Below are 17,476 nucleotides of genomic sequence, written 5' to 3'. Positions count from 1 at the left end.
GGAAAATAATCCAAATGGTTCTATTTTTAACTAGTCAGTTTTTTTAAATCACATTTCTAAAATTCCCTTTTGGTAAGCAAGAACCAACCATATAATTTAACTATTTCATTATTATCGGGTTATAATTGAGACCTGGTGATTCCATTCAGATGTTTGTAAATACTTTATTACACTGAACTCTGGTATGTGTATCTAGCCTCTCTCCTTCACTTCCCTTTGACATATTTCAAAAGCGAACCTTCATTTTCCAGTTTCCTCTCACCATTCCTTTATATTGTTTTTTAGTGAGTAAGAATGAATTGTAGGAATGTGAGTAGACATGAATAGGGTAAATTGTAACTGACTTTAACTGTTCTTTTGACTTAATGGAGCTTCCTAAATAAGAAAAGTGTTTGGTGACTGGTAGAGGAGGGGAATGGAGAAGTGGAATGAAGGGGAAGGAAAGGAATAAATCCATTGGAGACAAATTGTGTAAGCATTGGTAAGGTTTATACCATGAAGATGATTGGCCATACATTTATACAGCTTTCCTTTCCATGTCCAATCGATAATCCTGGGTCTGCCCACTTTGTCTTTCAGAATCTTCAATGTCTGCATGAAGATTTAGCTACTTACCTGCTCTATCCCTATGATTCTAGATATATCTTATAAAGGACCACTAACTGCACACAAAATGAGTATGTTAAGATAAGCCAGGACAAGAATTTTTTAAAACCTCCATTTCAAGACATTAAGAAATTAGTTAGAGATGTGTTTCACTGGTTTACATAGTGCTGCTTTTCTAATTTGTTTTGCATCTGCAGTAGTACATAAATATAGGCTGGATGTTTTAATTCTCTGACAGTTTTCTTAAAAGTTAAAGGAAAAATGAGAGCACTCAGGCTTTCTTATAAAATGAGATTTTTATTTGTGGTTTACCATTATTTCATTACCCAGCATTGAAACAAATAGTTTTTAAAATCCTAACAAGAGAACAAAGCCCAAATACAGGAATAGCCATTCTAAACCATGTAAGATCTACACCCTTTACATCTCTGCAGAAAATTAATTATACTCCCAGGCAAATTTAGTCTATACTGATGATGTTTGTACTCTTTGTTGTGAGTCAAAGGATTTTGTTTTTGTCGTAGGAAGGAAGTAAAATATTGTGATCATCTTAGTCTTAAAAAGTCAAAACATAAACAACTTATTTAGCTTATTATAAGGAAATGAAGCATAAAAATCAGTCTTCTTCCCCCATCCTATTTGATTTATTCATTTTTAAGTCGAGTTTACTGTATATAATTTACATAAAGTAAAATTAGGCCTTTTTTAATGTACAGTTCTGGAGTTCTGACAGATGAATGAAGTTATACAACCACCACCACCACAATAAGGACATAGAACATTTCTGTTACCCCCTAAACTTCCTTAATGATCCCTTGTAGTCACATCCTCCTACCACCTCTAATTCTCAGTGTCTGATCTCTTTTCTGTCTGTGTAGTTTTAGCCTCTTCCATGATGTCATTGTGTAGCTTTTTGAGTTTGGTTTCGTTCACTTAGCATAATGCATTTCAGTGCATTACGTCACTGCTTATATCTGTTGTTAATTCCTTTTCCTTGTTGAGTAGTATTCCAAAGTTCTGTTTATCTGTTGACCAGCTGAAGGATACTTTGGCAATTAGAAATAAAACCACTCTAAACATTTGCATAGGTTTTTATGTGAATATAAATTTTAATTTCTCTTGGGTAAATATTTAGGAGTAGGATGCTGGAGGGTATGCTAACAAAATGGTAACTGTGTAAGAAACTGCCAGAGTGTCTTCCCAGGTGTCTATAACCAACCATTTTGCATTCCCACCAGCAATATATGAGTTTCATTTGCTCCATATCTTCACCAACACTTGGTATTCTCAGTTGTTTTGTTTTGTTTGTTTTCTTTTTAGCCATTCTAATAGTTGTGTGGGGGTATCTTATTATAGTTTCAATTTGCATGTCAGTAGGTGAGTGAGAGTATAGGTCTCTTAGTCACTATATGCTTCCTTAATACTTATAAAAATAATACTTGTCTTAGAATATGGAACTTCCATCTTAACAGGGGAAATCCCCCACCCCACCCCTAGAAATTTGGCAATATCTGGAGACATTTTTGGTTATCACAACTGGAGAGGGTATGCTACTGGCATCTGATAGGTAGAGGTTAGGCATGCTTCTAAAGATCTTACAATATATAAAACACTCCTCTTCCCCAACAGAGAATTATCTAGCTCAAAATGTCGATAGTGCCAGGGTTGAGAAACTCTGGATTAGGGCAACCAGTCCTAATTTAGATGTTAGACATTAGATATCAAAGTCATATACCTAATTTATTTGTATTAAAGTTGAGATGTTAATTTAATTGGGTGATTATTGACAAGCCTGTGAGGATGGAAAGTTGAGAATGTTTCATTCTGTCAGTATGGTGTTCGCAGCCAGGCAACTCTAAAAAGTCCAGTTACATTTTCTCAGTGTTTAACAACTTAGTCCAGTGATAGTATTGGTTTTGCTGTATTTGAAAGGTTTTGTGAAACTTACTGTCCCACACAGCTCTAGATATAATTGGTTCACATTAAATATTAATTGAATATTAATTAAGTTAATATGGGAAAGTTGGTAACCTCTAACAAGGTCACATTGATTTGTCATTCACTGCTGACCAGTGTGTAGAAAGAAATTTTTTTCCCAATGTGGCTGTTGCCTACTTTGAATTTCCAGTAGTGGCTGGGGTTTTTTGTTTTGTTTTGCTGTGCTTTTATTTGAAGTGCATTCTCAGCCTCATTTTCTGTAAGTCCTAGGCATATTTTCATTTGGCTTGCCAAGAAAAGAGAAAAATCTATGTTTCCAGACCAGATGGTGTGTGTGTCATTTTTTCAAGTCTGAGAAAATCATTGTACCTCTCGTTACTATAATATGCTCTTACAGCAGAATTACAGAGAACATTTTTTGAGAATCATTATCCAACTTCAGAATTTCCTCTAAGCAATAGTGCATTTTGCCAGTTTTCTTGGGCATTTCATCATGATTGCTTTGGACACAATTTTTACCATGTTCACTATAAGTGTTGAGTTGTGTAACTCCATGGTTATTATTTTATATTTGCATTTCTCTGCAATTCAAGATGAAAATTTGGCTTCTTGTTTATTCTTTTGGAAAAGAATGAATTTCCTTGTTTCAATAAGGAGATTCAACAACAAAATTGGGCTGCAGTTTTTAATGAGCTCAGTAATCTTCAAGAGACTAGTCCGAATGCATTTGGAGTTACAAGTAAGAGCAGATGTTTCTAAGAATATGTAGAGTTTGTGAGCCTTAAACTTCCTATCATTTCTGCTGTCTTCTCAGATGTCATTATGTGACCAAGCTGGGTGTAAGGTGGTAAATGTGGTCCTTTATATTTACCACAGTGCCCGTTAGAGGGCAGCAATGTACAGACACAGCAGCCAGAAAACCAAATATACTAGGTTTAGGGGCATGAGTTCTTTTTCAATCTTCAAAACACAATTGAATATAATTTAGTAATTTTAACCATAACCTGAATTTTTATGTAGAACATCTATACAACTAAAGGATAGCCTCATCTTTGAACTTTGCTTTAAAAAATGATAAAAAAAAAATGCTTATTATTCTTAATTGTCTTTGGATTTGGTTTACAATATTTCTAATTGCTTATGAGAAGAAAAACACTATTGACGACTAATAGCAATATCTTTAATTAATGATTTCTGTTTAAACCATTATTTAGTACTATTATTATTATTGTTTTTGTTAAAATATAAGTAGCTGGTGATTTGGGAATCTTGGGAGAAAGAGATGACTTTAGTTTTAGAGGCCTAGTGTCATGCCATAGAACAGGGGTCCCCAACCCCCAGGCCGTGGACCATTACTGGTCCGTGGCCTGTTAGAAATCGGGCCACACAGCAGGAGGTGAGCAACAAAGCTTCATCTGTTTTTGCAGCCACTCCCCAGCGCTGGCATCATCGCCTCAGCTCCACCTCAGATCATCAGACATTAAATTCTCATACGAGCACTGGTCCCTGGTGCCAAAAAGACTGGGGACTGCTGCCATAGAATATGCAGTGAATAAAGATTTTTCGAATGAATGTGCCGTAGACTTTTGGAAACAGCTTTCGGAATTATTCTGGGGAAGTATGTGTGTGTGTATTCGAAAAGTTTCCTGTAACAACTCATTCTAGCCTCACAAGAACCTTATGAAGTAGGTACTATATTGTTATCTTCATTACAAACGAGGAAACTAAAATACAAATGGTAAGTGAATTGACACTATACCAGGTCACTCTACTAGTAAGTCGCTAAAGAGGGATTTGATTCAGGTGGTTTGGCATCAGAGACCATGAATTAAAAATACTTGTATTCCCTCTCTCATTGAATTGTCCAACCTTTTCCTGTGAATTGTAGTGCCACCTGTCTCTATCACATTTTCAAAAATAGAGTCCTATTTCTGGGTTCTCTATTCCATTAGCTCTTTTAACCTTTCACTAATACCAATTGCCATACTATGTTAGTTATTAAAGGTTTATATAAGTTTGGTATCGAGAAAGTTTGACTTCTCCTTTCACTCTTCTTCAGAACTGCCTTGACTATTTCTGGGTCTTTGTTCTTCCTTATAAAGTTTGGAAGGAACTTGTCACATTATAGGATTTTTATAGAAGCATTATTTGCATTCTTATTTTTCTAAACCGCCTTTAGTCATTTTTGGAACAAGAGAGAAGAGTATATAGTAAGAAAGATAAAATATAGCTAAAAAAGATATTGGCATCACTAAGAAGATTTTCTTTCTACTTTTTTCCCCATGTTTTAAATTTTGTTATAATGAATATTTCCATAATGGAAAAATCTATTTAAAGTTTTGATTTTTATTATAAAGAAAATAAGTGTAAATAGAAACAAAAGTTGTGAAGAATATATTTTAAATTATTCTGATTTAGACTTCAAAATCCACATGAATTACTGACCTAGCCTGAAAAAAAAAAATCTGCCCAATGGCTTTTAGAAAATTGATATTTATAGCTTTTGAAAAGATACTTTAAATTTGCACCTAAAGAACATACTAGTTTTTGAAAAAGCAATTTCAGAAACTGCAGACCAGTAGTGTTTTGATGTTAATACAGGCACAATTTTAAAACAGTTTTTCCAGCATATGGTTTAAAAAGTAGTTATCGCAAAGACTTGGCATAGGAATTTACTTATTTATTCTTCCCTGCCTTTGCTAATGTTATAAGGGGTAAATACAAAGTGTGTATGAAGGGTGCTTTGGCAAGAAACAGTCTTATATCTGATTTCACCTTCTTAGAAACCTTGTAGGAGAAGCATAAGTATATGTCTTAAGCAAAGTTATTTATCCATTATGTGAAAAGAGCAAAAACTAGAACCCAGGTTTTTTAACACTTTAAAGGAGTATTATTTCCATTATATTGCTGAAATGTGCTACCTGTATCATCCGCCCTGGCTCAACCTTTCCTTTATCTGGATCTGAGCCACATAACCAAAAAGAATTGTGAAGAGCAGCTTTAATAGATGATGACGGCTGGCCTTTTTAACTGTCCAGAGAATGTATAGGGTAGTGTGGAACTTAACCTACAAGATGAATAACATAGATTTAGGGCAAGGGTGGGGGGAAGGAATTTTCTGGCAAAGGATAATAAATGCTAGAATTGGTCTAAGAATGGTTGTAAAGCAGCCTTCCCTGGAGAACTTAATAAAGAGGATGGATTCCACTCTGCCTGTAGTATTTGAGATATAATCCTACTTAACTAGATGACTAGATAAAAGTTCATGCCAGTACTAAGGATCTAAAAATATTAGCTGATACATATAATTCAATGATTGCAATCCTAATACATGTTCAACATGGTGTCCCACTCATTAGGATACAGTAGGAAGTAGTTTAGGGTGCCTGCTGTGTGCCAGGTAGGTTTTAGATTCAGAAGACAAAAGTATTTTTTTAATTGACAGAAATGTCTACCCTCATGGAACTTCATTTTATTGAGGGAAGATAGACAATAAACAAGTTAAATGAAAGATGTAGTATGTGATAAGTCCTAAGTGCTAAAGAGAAAAATATAATAAGAGGAAAGAGAGTATGTTGGGGGATATAATTTTAGATAGGGTGGCCAAGAAAAGTGGCATTTGAGCAAAGAAATGAAGGAAGGTAGAGAGGATGCTGTAAATTGGTGGAGGGACAGACATTCCAGGCAGAGAGAAAAGTTATATGCAAAGGCCTTGAGGCAAGAACAAGAAGGCCTATATGTTGAGAGCAAAACGAAAGAAGAAAACAGTAGTAGGACACAGTCATACATAGAAAATCCAGATCTCATGAGGCCTTATAATTGTTGTAAAAGCTGCGGATTTTATTCTGAGTGAGGTGAAGAGGTATTTAAATGAACAGAGTACTTAGGTGATGATTTAAAATACTTTTAACTAGAGCAGTCTGTCTGCAGTGTTAAAAATAGAGGAGGGAGGGAGCAAGGGTGGTAGCAGGGATACCAGTTAGGAGACAGGCGTTCTGTAGTAAATGAGAGATGTTGGCTTGAACCAAGGTGTCGAAAAGAGGACAGGTTATAAACATTTTAAAGGCAAAGCCCACAGACTTGCAGAGGAATGGATACTTGGGTGTTAGAAAAAGACATTAAAGATGGCTCTAAGCTTTTCACCTGAGTGATTGGAAAAATAAATATGCCATTTACTGAAACGAGAAGACTGTTGAAAATAGATTTGGAGGAGGTAAAGATTAAGTGCTCCATTTTGGACATTTATTTAAGAGATTATTTTAAATCCAAATGAAAATACTTATATTGCATATATGGGTATGGAGTTCAGGAGAAAGCTCAGTTGAAGATAAAATTTTGTGAATTATTGGTGTTTTTGTGGTTTAAAGATATGAAACTGCAAGTTACCACCAAGGAAGTAAGTGTGAATAGAAAAGAAACCCAAGGTCTGAGCCCAGGGATATTCGCATAATTAAAAGATTAGGGAGAAGAAAAATAAAGATATAGCCAGAAGACCTAGAAACCAAGTAAAGAAAGTTTTGACGGACAAATAAGAGTGATCAGCTGTATCAGATGCTGCCAATAGATTGTGTAAGATGTAAGATTCTGGTACTCGGTATTTTATGGCATGTATCTAATGTCTGTACAATCACTCATCTATCTGATTTTATTTAATTTGTGTCCCTCTTAGCTCCCACTCCCTTCCTGACAATTTGCCATTGTTATTTTAACTTATGAATAATTTTACCTATGTTTGATGCTACAGGAGAATCCAAACCCTCATATGGCATTTCAGAAAGTTCCACGCCCAACAGAAGGATCCCACTTGCGAGTTCATATTCTTCCTTTCCCAAAGATTAATGAAACCCGGGTACAGGAATTAATAGAGGAAAATCTTGCTAAGAACCAGAATGCACCTCCTGCTTCACGAGTGGAAAAGAAATGCGTTGTGCCAGCAGGTCCACCTGTTGGTATGTATTTGTTTATTTTAAAAGTAAAATTTTTATCAAGACAGAAGACACACAATGAAAGTGTACAACTTGATGAATTTTCACAAAGTGAACAAACCAGTGTCACCAGAATCACAGCATTATCAACACCCAGAAACACTGTTCCATTCACTACCTCTCACAAAGGGTGACCATTCTCATTCACCTAACTGCTACCACTATAGATTCTTTCCTTTTTTTATAAACACCTATATTGAGATATAATTCACTTACCATAAAATTCACTCATTTAAAGTATACAATTTAGTGGTTTTTAGTATATTTATAGGGTGGTGCAACCATTTTCATTATCCAATTTCAGAACATTTTCATTACCCCAAATAGAAATACCCATGCCTATTAGCAGTCACTCCCATTTTCCCCCCAAACCCACTCCTTCCCCAGCTTTAGGAAATAATCTACTTTCTGTCTTCATAGATTTGCCTATTCTGGACATTTTATATAAATGAAATCATATAATACATGATCTTATGTGATTGGCTTCTTTCATTTAGCATATTTTCAAAAGTTCATCCATATAGCATGTATCAGTAGTTCAGTGCTTTCTATGGCTGAATAATGTTCTATTGTGTGTATATAGATATTCCTCAGTTTGTGAAAGGGTTACATCCTGATAAATCCATCGTAAATTGAAAATATTGTAAGTTGAAAATGCATTTAATACACTTAATCTGCTGAACATCGTAGCTTAGCCTAGCCTACCTTAAATGTGCTCAGAACACAATATCCAAAAAAGCTGGCAACACAGTACACTGTAGTGCACCAGCTGTTTACCCTTGTGATCACGTGCCCATCTAGGGACTGCAGCTCACTGCCACTGCCCAGCATCATGAGAGAGTACCACATGACACGTTGCTAGCTTGGGAAAAGATAATTCAGAATCTGAAGTATAGTTTTTACTGAATGCATATTGCTTTTGTACCACTGTAAAGTTGAAAAATTGTCAAGTCGAACCATTATAAGTTGGGGACCATCTGTATATCATATTTTGTTATTCACTCATCAGTGGATAGATATTTGGGTTGTTTGTACTTTTAAGCTACTATTAATAATGCTACTGTGAGCATTCATATGTAAGTTTTTGTGTGGATATGTTTTCAGTTCTCTCAGGTGTATACCTAGGTGTGGAATTACTGGATCATATGAGAAGTCTGTTTTATGTTTTGAGGAACTGCCAGACTATTTTCGACAGCAGCTGTACCATTTCACATTCCCACGTGTAATATACGAGCATCCTGATTTCTCCACTTTCACTAATGATACAGAACCTCTTTTCAATGATTGTTGGCCATTTTTATATCTTCTCTGCAGAACTGTCTTCAGATCTTCTGCCCATTTTTAAATTGGGTTGTCTTTTTATTGAGTTAAAAGTTCTCTATATGTTCTATATACAAGTCCTTTATCAGATATATGATTTACAAATATTTTTTCTTATTCTATGAGTTGTCTTTACTGATTTTTATTTCTTCTTTTTCTTCGGCTATTGAGGAAGATGGGTTAAATCTCCTGTGATAATAGTAGAATTTCTATTCCTCATTTAGTTCTATTTTTTCTTTATATATTTTGAAGTTGATTTATTAGATGCAAATTTATTTACAAATGTTACAACATCCTTGTGATTTATACCTTTATCATTATGAAATGTCCCTCTTTGTCTCTAGTAATGCTTCTTGCCTTAAAGTGTACCTCAATGTTTGTATAGCTACACCATCTTTGGTTAGTGTTTGTATGGTTTATCTTTTTTTATCCTTTTATTTTCAAACTTTTTGGGTCCTTATATTTAAGATATGCCTCCCGTAAGCAGCAGGTGGTGGGTTTCTTTAGCCAGTCTAACTATCTTAGTATATTACTTATATTTAGCTCATGTATATAAATAAAATTACTGATATAGTAATGGCTTTAATGTAATTCACTGGATTACTTTTTTGCTATATGATACCCCTTTTTTACATTTCCCCTGATTTCTTGCCTTTTTTGGATTAATAAACTTTTTCTTATTTCATAGTTTATCTCCATCATTTATACATTTGTTTACTGTTCTTTTAGAAATTTACCTAGGGATGATAGCACATATCCATTTTTGTGAGTTCAGCTTTCACCAGAAACTTTGGTCAGCCTAGCCATATTCCAGAATCAAGCCTGGGTTCTCAGCCTCTTGTCTGCATCCAGTACTGGCAAATCTCCTGGAGAAAAAGTGGTTGTGTGTCTCCAGTCTTTTCCCTTCTCTAGAATTTTATGTCCTCTAATCTTTGTGCTTCTGTAGCTCTCTGATATATTTAAATAGATAGTTTTTGCATTTTATCTGACTTTTATAACTGTTCCTGGTAGAAGTTTTAGTTTGCTACAAATGGTTCATCATACCTGGAAGTGAGTGTAATTTTATTATCAAGGAATAACAAGATATTAATTATATTATTCATATAATAATGCTAACAATCTATGTATTCTTAAAATTTGTTATCTACATAGTAATGTTAATATTACTTATTGCTTATTATTTATTTAGTAACGTTTATTTGCCATTATTTCCTTAAGAATTAACAGCCTTTACTTAAGTGTCAATTTTCACATAGAGAAGAGGTCAGAGAAAGTAGACATGTTAGGGTAAATAGTAATTTTTTGAAGAGTTTTGGTCATGTAATTTTAATATTCGTTAGTTGAATGCTTATTTAAATACTCACATAAAATTTAATTTGCTTGAATTGTAGCCTGTAGTGTTGTCTCAGTATTATCTTTGCATAATCTCCACATCGTTTTCAGTTCACATCAAATTCTTTCATTAATTGATTGTGGAATGTCTCATTGTAATCAGAGAGAGGTACATGTGACTCAGTATATGGCCCTCTATGCACTTTTTTTTTTTTATCTATGCACTTTTTATAAAACCAAAATACATGAATGCATGCATGCATGCAGGGGCCTCTGGTTCGTTTAGGTTGATCAGAATCAGAATTTTTCTTGTACTAAAATTAAAAGCTATGAATGTTTCATTTTACATGATACTCATTTAATGGTATGGAATTGCTTTGTCACCTTAAGAGGCATTCACATTTTGAGAGGTTAGTTAGTTTTCAGCTATTCCTCTATGGGGTCAGAGTAACGATGATTGTCTGGAAACAGCATTTGATAGCCAAAGACTTAGAAAAGGAGTCCTGGAAAGTCAAGTACCCATAAACCAGAGTTGTTATCAAATGTTAGAAAACTAGTATTGGAATACCACAACTGGAGATTTTGCCAATCCCTGAAGTATCAGTTACTCCAAGTGAAGAACTTTCTTCTGGGAGTGAACTAAGTCATAGTCTCCAAAGAAAAATAATAATTCCCAGATAGTTAAACATATTCATTGTAAGAAAATGTGGTTTTTTTAATTAGCTTGTTCTAAATAAAATTTAAAATACCCTTACAAAGATTTTAGAATTAAAAGTTTATAAACGTAGCTTAGAGATGTTGCTCTCTCAATAATGTTATATGATATTATTTACAAACTCTTAAGAATTTTCTACTCTAAATATAGATTGATTTCAATTTGTGTCTATACCACTAACCTAAATGCATGGGAAGCACCAGAACCCACAATTAAGAATGAGCATTTCAGACAGAAAAGTCATGTAATATCTGTTTAACCATCATAGTCATGAAGAATATTAATGACACATGATTAAAAATAATTTTAAGAAAACTAGGGAAATCCAAGTAAGATCTGTTGTCTAGTTAACTATATGGTGTCAAATGATCTCCTGATTCCGATAAAGCACTATAGCTATGTAAGATATCACCATTGGGGGAAGCTGGGTAATACGTGCATAGATCTTCTCTGTACTATTTTGCAACTTTTTGTGAGCTTATAATTATTTCAAAAATTTTAAAAAGTGATTTGAAGGACATAACGCTTCATATTGATGAAAGGAATGCTAATAGGTAAGACATGATGGTCTTTCTTATTAGATGTGGTGGGAGCTGAACGAATTACATCTTTAGATTCCAAGAACAGCAATGAAATATAAGAGATCTTTCTTTTTGGTTTAAGAATTATCAATGCTAACCTCGTTTGTACAAATGACGTAATATAGTTCTTCAGGAAATTATACTTTTTGTTTAACAAATGCTACCTTCATTTATATCCTTCTGGTATTATTCTTTTAATAAGTTAAATTTATTTTAAGTAATTTAATCAGTCTACATAATAGACTAGAATCATCCAACATTGTGGTAGAGGTGACAAGTCCTAAGTTCATAGGACTACAAAGTGACTCTCCCAATCTATGTAGTAATTATTTGGCTATTATCATCTCTCTTTTTGTACAGTGCTTCTTCAAATCCTCTCTACTCAAATTTGTAGAATCTAATTTTTGGTGATATGTTTGGTTTTTCTTTGGTAATATCTTAGACATATCAATTTCTTTTTCCATTAGCTTCTTTTGTCATGATCCTGTACCCCAAACATTCCTTATCAGTTTGTTTACAGTTAAAGGTAAAATAGATTTTATCTTTGCTTAATATAATTTTACTGTATAATATACATTAATTTGCATAAGAGTTAAGTGTTTCATTGGAATCTATCCTGTGAAATTACCCTTAATATGCCATTGACTAACCTGACACTTCAAAACCTAAAAATATAATCAAAGTAATGAAATGGGAATGCTTTCAGTGTCATTTAACAAGGGAGAAAAATAAATTCTAAGTGTTGGTCAGTTATGTAAACAGTCACAGTCACATAAACTAAACAGTAATATTCTGCTTGCTTTTGTAATTGCCAAAGGAGTTTAATTTATTTGTGTTTTCTTTATATTCCTTGACTAGTTTCGATAATGGACAAGGTGACAACAGTTTTCAACAGTGCACAGAGACTGGAAGTTGTTAGAAACTGTATCTCATTCATATTTGAAAATAAAACATTGGAGACTGAAAAGGTAATAAAATGCCATCTTTCCCAAGTAATAATTTGTCATTTCTCTTTCAGATTTACATGTTCAGCTTTCCAACTGACCTCTCTCCCTAATTTCATCCTTTTTTTCTTAATGAGTGTTTTGATCATTTTAAATGAATAGTATCTAAGAAAAATATTGACAGTTATTTTTTTCCCTCAAATTTTTAACATTGTTCATTAAATCCTATTTTGCATATTACTTTGAAACCAGACATTTTAAATGTAATTTTTATTGGCAAAGAATCTAGTCAGAATAATATAATAAATTTTAGAAACCATGGTATTCTACTTAAATGTGCCTCGTTAAGGCACATTTTCTTGTCTTCGTTAATAAAACATGCTAAACATAATGTAAGCTTTCTTTAGTGACTCATCATTATTCTAAACATCTACTACAAGGGGCTAGTAAAGCATGTCAAATAAAGAGTAAAATTTTACCATTACACTAAATGACCCCAAGCTTCTTTATGTTTTGAAGTTGTTTGGTTTCCATTTTGGGAGGAGGATTGATATGTTACAGACTTTTTTTGGCTTCTCTTGTTTTCGGCTTTTACATCCTGATCTTGTACTTGTACTTGCTTGTAATAACATTATGCCCTTCTGCTTTCAGACTTCTTCACTTCCTACTTATTTGCTACTCTGTCTGCTTTTAAGGTTTTCAAAGTTAAATAAACCCTTTGTTATTTTATACAAAGTATATTAATTTTACATGGCGAACTGGAAGAGGCATTCTTGTGAGTGATAAAGTGAAAGAGTTTTAATGAATAAACCTAATCTGTTTATTGCTCTGAGTCTTTTTTCATTATGACACTGAAATGAGAAGAGATTGTAGAATTTTTCAGTTATAAATTAAAACTGAGTAATGATGAAATAGCTGACCATTTTAAAAGTAGAAAATCACCTGTGTTTTGGGTCATTTTAATTTTTCTTTCTACTCTTGCCCTGTGGCCAGTTATTGAAAGGAGGTGTCTAAGCATCAGTGGCTTTGACTCATAATCTGAAGCAGCAGTCATTTTGATGACCAAAGTTTAAAAATGTAGTTAATGTTTTTTAAATTTATCACATAAACTCATTCTACTTATTTCTCATGCTAATTTACAAATAAAAATAACTATAAATCCACCTATTTAAAATTGTTCTTAATAGAAAAGCAGCTCTTCTCTAGCAGTTTAATTTTACTAGTAACTGTCAAATGGCTTATAGGATACACTTGAATTTTCAGTGAGATTAAAACTTAATTTTTTCTAGTGGTGCCTTTTGTTCACTTCCACCTCTCTTTTCTTCAGACACTTCCTGCTGCATTGAGAGCTCTTAAAGGAAAGGCAGCCAGACAGTGTCTCACTGATGAGCTGGGTTTGCATGTCCAGCAAAACCGGGCAATATTAGACCATCAACAGTTTGACTACATAATAAGGATGATGAACTGTACTCTACAGGTAATTTTTAGTTCTTTTAGGTTATTCTTATTTGAGAATACTTATTTTTCTAGGAGATTCAGTAATTACCGATATATCAAGTTCTTTGGCCTTCCACAGCTTATAGGACGAAGAGCCAATATCTGTAGCATTTCAGTCAGAAACAGTTATTTATTACTCTGCATAAATCTTAAAAGTTTTTTATTCTTTTTTTTTGTTTTCTCTTGAAAACTACTAGGTTATTTTACTAGTTCTTTAAGCTTTCTGAAAATGAAGTCATCTTTAAAATATTTGGTTATATGTTATTTAATATCTGTATTCATGTCGGCTCTTTCTAGTCAGTTTTCACTTGTTAAATATTTACTAAGCACTTTGTGTATATGATCTTATAAATATAAACTTCCCACAAAATCATGAAGACATAATTTAGGAGAAGCAAATAACCTGATTTCCCCATCCTGTCTCCCTTGTTAGGTATTCTGTGACATTGATGTAATATTCTTTACAAGCAATGCAAAAATCCTCTCTCAAACTTTTTGTACAAGGAGAAAAATGTAATTAAATATTAAGATTTCAAAGACAATCTGTGGGACTCCAGAGAACCTAAATAAAATGCATATTAAATTCTGGTAGATTGGAAAGTGAGAATTACAGGATGTAATTGATAATTATATGTAGATGAAGAAGGCCTAAATAAATGGAAAGATGTACCATGTTCATAGATTGGAAGACTCAGTATTATAAAATTATAAAAATCAGTTTTCCCAAAAATAAGAGGCAATGGAGGAATTCATTGAAAAGAAAACATACAAATTTGTCTTCAGCGTCACTAATCATCAGGGAAATGCAAATCAAAACCACATTGATATATTGCTTCACCTTTGTTAGAATGGCTGTTGTCAAAAAAAAACAAGAAATAAGTATTGATAAAGATGTGGAGAAAAGGGAACCCTTGTGCACTATTGCTGGGAATGTAAATTGAGAAATAGTATGGAGGTTCCTTAGAATTAAAAAGAATTACCATAAGATCCAGCAATTCCACTTCTGGTTATATCTAAAGAAAATGAAAACAGAGTATCAAAGAAGTATCTGCACTCCCATGTTCACTGCAGCATTATTCACATTAGCCAAGATACAGAAACAACCTAAGTTTTCATCAGTGGAAGAGTGGATAAAGAATATTTGGTGTATATAAACACTGGAATATTATTTAGCCATGAGAAAGAAGGAAATCCTACCATTTACAACAACATGATGGTCCTTGAAGACATTATACTAAGTGAAAATAAACAAGCAGAGAAAAATACTGCTTGGTGTCACCTGTATTTGAAATCTTAAGGGGAAAAAAAGAGAAAATGCACACTCTTAGAAACAGACACAAACTTTTAGCTATAAGATCAATAAGGCCCAAAGATCTAATATAAAACATGCTGACTATAGTTGATAACACTGTATTATGTAATTGAAATTTGCTTAAAGATTAGAACTTAAATGTCTGCACCAAAAATAAATAAATAAATAAATGAACAAACAAATAAATAAATATGTGAAGTGATGGATGTGTTAATTAATTCAATCATTGGAATCCTTTCACAATATATACCTATATCAAATCACCACAATCAACAGTTTAATTATTTCACCATTTTATTCATCAATTATGCATCAATAAAACTTTTTAAATTTTTTTAAATTAATTTGATTATAGTAATTAAGATAGCATGGTATTGGACAATTATAAACAAATTGACTAATGGAACAGAATATAGAGTTCATAAACAGATGTACACGTATATGGAAATGTGATTTATGACAAAATCGACATTTCAGATCAGTGGCAAAAAAGATGAAAAAAAGATAAATACTGCCAGAACAGGTGGATGACCATGTACATGTAATGTACCATGTATACAAAAATGTGCAAATACCTCACACCACACAGATCAGTTTCATGGGGATTAAAGATTTAAATATGAAAAGCCAACCAATACAATTTTTCAAACAGAATAAAGGAGATATCTTTATGACTTTAAGGTGGGAAAATATTGACACAAATAGTGCCAATCTTAAAAGATTAATTTGACTACATTAAAATTAAGAACTTCTGTTCGTCAAAAAATACCATAAGGAGAGTGAAAATGCAAACCTCAGAGTGAGAGATTTTTGTAAAGCATATGACCGTAAATGTATTAGTACTCAGATTATAAAAACTCTTACAGATCAATAAAAAGGTAAACAGCCCAAATTCTAAATGGATAAGAGACCTAAAAATGTATCTCGGAGAAAAGGAAAGGAAACCCACTTGGATAATAAGTGTATAAAAAGACGATCTTAAAAAAAGAAAAGATGATCTAGGTCAATAATTGGAGAAATGTAAATAAAAACCACCATGGGAAAGACTTCTGTTTATATTCACTATTTTGTAATAATTTAAAAATTGGATAATGTCAAGTATTGCTGAAGTTATGGAACAAATGGAACATGTAAACTCTGCTCATTAGAGTGGAAAATGGTATAATCACTTTAGAAAATGTAATAAGATATAAGATAACAAGATAATTTGTCATTTTCCTCTAAAGCTGAAAATGAATATAATCTGTGATCCAGTGATTCCATTCTTCAAGGAGCTCTTGCCCATATACACCAAGAAGCATGCACAGAAATGCTCATTGTTTGAAATAGCAGAAAACTAGATACAATTCATACACCAACCAGCATAATAAATAAATTAGGGTACCTTGTTATATTGGAATATTATTTAAATGAGAAAATGAATGAATTACAGCTAGCTACAAGGAACAATGTGGATGAATGTCAAAAAAGATAATTTTGTGCAAAAATGAAGAGACAACTCAATTACGATATGGTTCTATTCATATAAAATTCAAAATGTAACATATTAGGAATATTTAATTTAGGAATACAACATGTGGTAAAACTATAAAGAAAAGCAAAGCAATGTATACATATATTAAATCATGCCGTACACTACAATTTTTTTGTCAATTATACCTCAATCAAGTTAAAAAAAAGGAATAATTAACAAAATATTGAAGAAAATTACTTCTGCGGAACAGAGAAGAAGGGCAATGAACATAGAGATCTTCAAAAGTAATGGTAAAACTCTATTCCTTGAACTAGATATATGGGTATTCATTGTATCATTATTCTTTATAACTTTATGACTTATAAACATTAACGTCTTAGGAACTGCTATTAGGTTTTTTTGCAGGGCATAGTTATCTTTTCAAACCCATTTCAAAGGATATCTTTCTCAGAAATTCTAACTTAAAGTCTAACATCAATGTAATCTTATAACAAGCACTTTGTAGTTTGTTTAAGCAAATTGACAAGATCAGAGATGATTCACTTTTACCGGAAATACAATCTTATTTTAGAGTATAAGAGATAGTTATAATAGTTTATAATAACAGAAATTGAAAGTAACCTAAATGTTTAACACTTGGATATTGATTAATCATGGTACAGCTTTTCTTTGGAATTGTTTGGCTACTAAATAGGAAGAGGTGGGTATATAATATGTACCTATATTGAAAAACTTATATATTGCTAGGTGGGCAAAAAGGAAGTTACAAAAA

General features: G+C 32.8%; 1 protein-coding gene across 4 annotated transcripts in view; it reads left to right on the top strand.

Moving 5' to 3' along the window:
- The window catches only part of SBF2 (SET binding factor 2), a 379,135-nt gene that overhangs the window by 227,603 nt on the left and 134,056 nt on the right, over positions 1-17,476 (top strand). For all 4 annotated transcript variants that reach the window (XM_011377248.2, XM_011377246.2, XM_011377247.2 and 1 more), the window contains exons 14-16: positions 7,289-7,493; positions 12,336-12,445; positions 13,749-13,898. In XM_011377248.2, the coding sequence (XP_011375550.1) occupies positions 7,289-7,493; positions 12,336-12,445; positions 13,749-13,898 (465 nt within the window). The remainder of the gene's footprint in view (positions 1-7,288; positions 7,494-12,335; positions 12,446-13,748; positions 13,899-17,476) is intronic.

The sequence above is a fragment of the Pteropus vampyrus genome, unplaced genomic scaffold, assembly GCF_000151845.1.
Source record: "Pteropus vampyrus isolate Shadow unplaced genomic scaffold, Pvam_2.0 Scaffold307, whole genome shotgun sequence".
In the NCBI taxonomy this organism is placed as follows: Eukaryota; Metazoa; Chordata; class Mammalia; order Chiroptera; family Pteropodidae; genus Pteropus; species Pteropus vampyrus.
This window is presented reverse-complemented; position numbering and strand designations above follow the sequence as displayed.